Source organism: Nanorana parkeri, unplaced genomic scaffold, assembly GCF_000935625.1.
Source record: "Nanorana parkeri isolate BGI_ZX_2015 unplaced genomic scaffold, ASM93562v1 scaffold1584, whole genome shotgun sequence".
In the NCBI taxonomy this organism is placed as follows: Eukaryota; Metazoa; Chordata; class Amphibia; order Anura; family Dicroglossidae; genus Nanorana; species Nanorana parkeri.
Genome location: NW_017307852.1, coordinates 68,955 through 75,057, shown reverse-complemented (window position 1 = coordinate 75,057; position 6,103 = coordinate 68,955). Strand labels below are relative to the sequence as shown.

Here is a 6,103-nt window from a genome sequence, read left to right as displayed (position 1 = left end):
GAATGCACCCGCCCACTGCCTAATGTCAGTCACAGAGGTGCAGACCTGAGAGAACTTTGTCTCTCTTTGGTGACTGAGTAGGCCTTACTCATTCACAAAGGGGGGTGGCATCTGGGTGCCCACTTTATGAAGGGGGTACCCATCTGCAGAAAAACCCCACCTTCTCGCAGACCCCCACAGACCTGGCCCAGTGGTTGTGGGGAAGAGGTCCTTGTCCTCATCGACATGGGAACAAGGTGCTTTTCCAGGGGGTCCCTTCCTGAAAAAGCACCCTCCCAATGCTGAGGGCATGTGGCCTGGCATGGTGCAGGGAGAAGGGGAGAGCTCGCTTGTACCCCCTTTCCTGCCCTACCAGGCTGCTGCTCAGATCAAGCATCTGGTAAGGAGACCCCACACATTTTTTTTTTTTTTGGCGTAAGGTCCTCCCTAAAATTCCTACCAGACATAAAGGGTTGGGTGTGAATTACCGGGTGGAACCACACACTGTTTTTTCTTAATTGCTTCTGTGGACTCCCAGCAGTTAAAAAGTAAACAAACATTTACTAAATGTTATTATTAATAAAAAGGGTCTGGTATGAATTGGGAGGGGAACCCGGGCTGTTTCTTTTATTAATAATAACATTTAGTGTTTACTTTGTTTCTTTTTAACTGTTCAGATCCCATACCAGACCCTTAATCCGGGCAGTAACGTGGCATAGCAGGAAAGAGGAGGATGGGCGAGTGCACCTTCACCATACTAGGCCATATACCCACAACATTCAGAGGGTGCTTTTCCAGGGAGGACACTTCAAGGATATAAACTGGCAGCCAACTGCCATAACCTACAAGAACCCAAGCTAACCAGAATGATCACAGGTAGGGTGGGAGGGAAGCTTGTATCCGGGTTCAACACGTTATCTCACGCTATCAATGGATTCTCAACTGCAGCTTCTTATCCAGACCAAATTGTAAGTATTTTATGACAGTGATCCAGGTTTTCAGTCCTGCAACATTAACTCTAATGATTAGAGAGGTATGAGCAGGGACTGGCTACATCATACACTGTTGGAGGTTTATTTGGAAACATAAAACAAGGTGTAGGGATAGATTCAATATGCACAAGTTTATGTTGTGGGAAGGAGTACAAAAGGAAAACCGGAGGGTGTTTATCCATTAGCGAGGTAGTTGTAACCTTTGGACAATGCTATCATTTGGCAGTTGTACAAGCATTTGTAGGTGCATTGTCATGTAACACAGTAAGGTGCAGAGTAACAGCAGAAGGTTTGCATTTAAACAGGTATAAGGTTACTTGCAGTTGGTTGTAATTCTCATAAAGCTGTTGAGTAGAAACAAAGTGCCGGGAATGGATGTGCTGCTAACTGCTAACCTTCAGGAGAGGGAGAGCAAGGTGTGTAGCAGCCTGACTATGAGAACATCAGGAATAGCAGATGAGGTGAGGAACGGGTTATACTGCTCAATCCTGGTAGGTGAGTCACAGGGAAGGAGATAGTCCGGACGTGTGGAGGCCAATTTCTCAGCATACACAACAATAGTGAGACGTAGAACAACTGAACTTCCCATCTTCTTAAGCCAACAGCTCGTCAGCGGCAGGCAGAGCCAAGTGATGTGGAAGTGCTTGGTGGAGCAAATACGTCTCTCAGATCTGAACGAAGGTGCGTCTCCTTACAGCTTGCCTCACATCTGCAGATCCTCAGCTGGACCTGCTTGCTCCTCCTCACAAACCACCTTCTAAAATTCTTTATACCTAAAAAATGTGTTACAAAGGAATGTAACGCAGAGCGAGTCAACCTTCCTTTTAAATGTTTTTAATGTAACTTTCTTTTTGTTGAAGTTTACACCCGCATGATGTAGATAAAGGAATGTTTCTTTTCTGCACGTTACAGAAGACATGGACTGCAGATCCCACACATTTTAATCAGGGCCGGTGGGGTCCTAATTTAGCTGGCCGGCGACTGCCAGAGGTGCTGCGAGTGTCGGGATCCTCTGGCCGTCGCTGGCCAGCTAAATTAGGACCACACCTGGAGCTCCTCCCACCGGACCAGCGCTGAGTCGCCGCTGCTCTCCCGCACCGAAGGTAAGTGAAAAAAAACATAGCGCAAGCATCGGGGCATTTTGACAAGTACAAGTACTTGTCAAAATGCCCTGTTTTTTCCGCCCTCACCCTGCAGCGCCCTCAGGCGGCCGCTTGCCTTGCCTTGCGGTAGCGCCGGGCCTGATTTTAATGACAGTTTGATAATATTGTAGATTCTAAGGGTGGTGGTTCTGGTGGTGCTGGCAGGGGTGGTGCATGCTAACTGGACGGGGGTGGTGTGGGTGCTGATGGTGGACACCAACAAGGGGGGAGGCTCTGCATCATCTCCCTGCCCAGCTCCGCCTCTGGCCAGTTTCTTGACTGGCTGCCAGGAGCTAGAAAGATGTGAGCCAGAGTGCACCGACCCAGCTACTGGCAATCAGTGATGTCACTGGTTGCTAGGACCTGGACAGGATGCTGGCCAGAGCATCCCAGGTTGCTATGAGCTGGGTGGGGAGATGTGGATGGCCCTTAGAAAGAAGGCAGGAAACACACTGGAAACATTGTGCAGCAGAGTTGGCCTGCCGCACTGCCAACATCCCCATGTGACCCAAAGAGGTGCCACCCGAAGCAATAGCCTCGGGCTGCCTCATTATAAGGATGGCCCTGGTGTATGCACAGTCTTAACAGTTCATCACAGAGAGTTTGAGGAATTAGGGTGGCGCATCTAACATGTACAAGGAGCGCAAACTGTCTCTCCCTCACAAAGCTGACATCTGTTGGTCAGTCTGTGATCAAATCTTTTTCCATCGCATATTTCTCCCGGGATTCCCTCCTAATCTATTTTGCATGCCTATTGTGATAGTTTGGGGAATATAGCACAATGGTAAGCGCTAAGTGACCACTCCTGAAGCCGACATTAACATAAAAAGGACAGTCTTTATTTATTCAAAAGGTCAACAGTCCGTGAACTTCACAAAACAACTTGCTTGTCTTCAGCATAAACAAAGCATAACAGTTCATTGGACTCTCATCAACACATCATGTGTTGGTCTCACTGACATCTGGCTGTCCCATACACTCCCAGTGTTATAGTCCCAGGACTTTCCCTGGAAATACAGTCCTCAGAAGCTTTCCTCAGCTCAAAGCCTTTTAGTATTCACCCCTCGTGGGTCACTGTCCCTCTCTGTCTCCCCGACAGGCATCTCAGGGTCACCGATCCTCTGGGCCTCTCCAGCCTTCCTGGCTGTGTCAGTTGTGTTTACCCACGCAGTTCCTCCTCTGAAAAGGTATTCACATTGTGGAACCTCTTAGCCCCTCTAACTGAGTGTTCTTGGGGATAATGCTGCCAAATTACATTGTGGCATTGCCACACCCTTCTACACTATTTTTAGCATTTATCAACATTCAGCCTCAATATTCATGCAGCTGCCCATGCCCTTATGTTATCTTCCAGTAACATTGCTATTTGATGTGCGGAATTTATTTCCCTGAATGATTTGGTATTATGAACAAACATTGATATTGAGCTCTTGATCCCAACATTAAAATCATAATAAAGGTTAAACAGTACTGAACCCAAGACAGGACCCTGGGGCACACTACTCATAACCTTAGACAAGTTGTATAAAGAGCCGTTTATCCCTACTTTCTGGATGTGACCCTGTAACCAGCTTTGTATTCATGTGCAGTACATACAGGTTCTTCCATGCCAATGGAGTTCAGCTTTAAATAATATATAAAAATAAACTGTTGGATACTCTCAGTATTCTGTAAATAGATCATGCTAGCTTAACAGTATTGATTTTATGGTTTACTGCATGGAAACTTTATTCTGGCGTGTCACTGGGATTCCTGAAGGCAGTTTTTATTTCACTGTATTCTCTGTTTTATCATAATGTTAACAGGTCAAAGGACTATACTGTTTGTTCCACCAAGCCGTCATAGATACGACTGATATATACAGATAGCACTTGCAAACCTTACTTGAAAAGCATGAGGAAACACTCTGTCTTTCTCTGTGCATTGGGAATAACATGTTTTATGGGGGTAAGTCCAAATAATAAATTTTCCAGTCAAATAGAACAAATTACTTGATGTTGTTTTTGTGTCCATAAGGTAGTGATGATCAAATCTAGCGGATTGTCATTTCTTTTTTTCACTACCCTTAAAGTATGTAGCTTCAGATCAGCAAATAATCATACAATTTGGTGCAGATTATGCAGTAGTGTCTGTACCGTGTATATGTACATCACAATGTAGTAGCTCCTGTACTGCATGTTTCTAACTTAGGGTATAGTAGTGTCTGTACTGCATGTATGTATGTTTTGTTTATTATAGATTATGGTGAAGTAGTGCTGCGTGTTCATGGGTTATACTATAGTAAAGTCTGCAATGACAGCATATTTATTATGTCAAGTCTGTACTGGTTGTATATAGATTATGGTGTAGTAGTGTTGTAGGAGACTATGTGTATGTAGGTTATAGGGCAATATTGCCTGTACTGTGTGTAGATACATCATAGCGTGGTGGTGCCTTTATTGTATGTCAATGAGGACAAGGGAGCTCTTCCCCAAAACCCTGGCCTGGAGCTTGTGGGGGATCTGCAAATATCAGCTAATGTGAACCTTTAAGAATATAAGGGACCCCCCCACACACCCCCCAAGTGAAGTATTCTTACATATAAAAAAATACAAGAGTAAATAACAACACCCAGACATCTAACAAGTAATTTATTAGGGAGGAACTGGAGAAAGGACTGTTAGGTGTATAGAACTGGGAACATGGGGGAAAGGGGGGTACTAAAGGTTATGTAGCAATACACCGCATAGCACAGTATCCCTACACAGAATTGTTAGATCTCCCTAAAAGCCCCAACACCAGTGACAATATGGCTGCTGTGCAAGCACTTTTTTTTATACTGAAAGAGGATGCTGAGTGATTCCCAGCTGCCTGCCTGGATCCAGTTGGGCTCTTGCTTTTAAGAAAGCCCAGCACTACCATTTTAATTGTTGACTACCTCAGCAATCTTTACCTGACTGGAATTAAATCATTGTTCTAAAGGTTCCTAACCTTTTCACAATAACAGATTCCCAGTAAATTGCCCAGTATGTGCCTATACCCACTTTGCTACACAAAAAACGTAGGAGGTTATTCACAAAATGGTGATGAGTTTGGAGAAGGCAGGAGAAGTGAACAATCTAGGCCGAAATAGCTGCTTTGGAAAAAAACAAATTCTCCATTTCAGCTCACATTTCAGTTCAGCTATGTTGTCCTGGACTGTTCACTTCTCCTGCCTTCTCCAAACTCTTCACCCTTTAGTGAATAACCCCCATAGCGACCAGTCCTTTGCAACTTCAAATGATGTTAATAGCTTGGTTTCACTAGTCATAGGAGCAAAACAGCTCCACAAACATCATAAGGAATTAATGTTATGTATTGCCTTAAAATAGCAAATCATACATAAACATGCAAACTACCAATATAAATTTTAGCTGTGTGCAATCAAAAAATGAAATGGAGGTCTGGTTACCGACAATATTATTCAAATCAGACACATGAAGGAGCAGAGAGGAGATAACACAAAGATAAAATACAATGTATAATAAAGGAGCCCGAGAGGTGGGTAGGACAAATTGCCCACTGTAATCCCGGGACCCAAGATAATGAGGTGTTAAAAGCTTAGCAGCACACTATCAAATCCCCCATTGTGAAGATATTCCACCAACAGAGACCACATTTTTTATTATTTTTTAGGGTATCGTTAAGAATAGCCATGAGCTTCTCATTGATCATAGTACCTGTAGTTCTTTGTTTGACCTCTCCAAAGTTCAAAGCAATTTGGAAAAAAAGAACTGATTTTTTGTACTGCCGCACTGCAAGGTTAAGTCCTCGTTTTAGTCTAGGGACAAAGATCAAAAAAGATATCCTTACCTGATCCATGGTCCCATCTGGCTGCTAGACCAGTCCCCAAAAAACATTTTCTCCTCCAGCTCTAATAATATCATCATGTCTAATGCAGGTCCATTAGATGTGAGGAGACAGCAGGAGTGTGTGTGTGTGTGTCTGTGTGTATGTGTGTGTGTGTGTGTG

General features: G+C 44.1%; 1 protein-coding gene across 1 annotated transcript in view; it reads left to right on the top strand.

The window, feature by feature from the left end:
* The window catches only part of LOC108798900 (NXPE family member 3-like), a 20,867-nt gene that overhangs the window by 5,026 nt on the left and 9,738 nt on the right, over window positions 1-6,103 (top strand). The window contains 2 exon segments of the mRNA XM_018570709.1: window positions 2,245-2,453; window positions 3,213-3,300. Of these exon segments, the coding sequence (XP_018426211.1) occupies window positions 2,245-2,453; window positions 3,213-3,300 (297 nt within the window).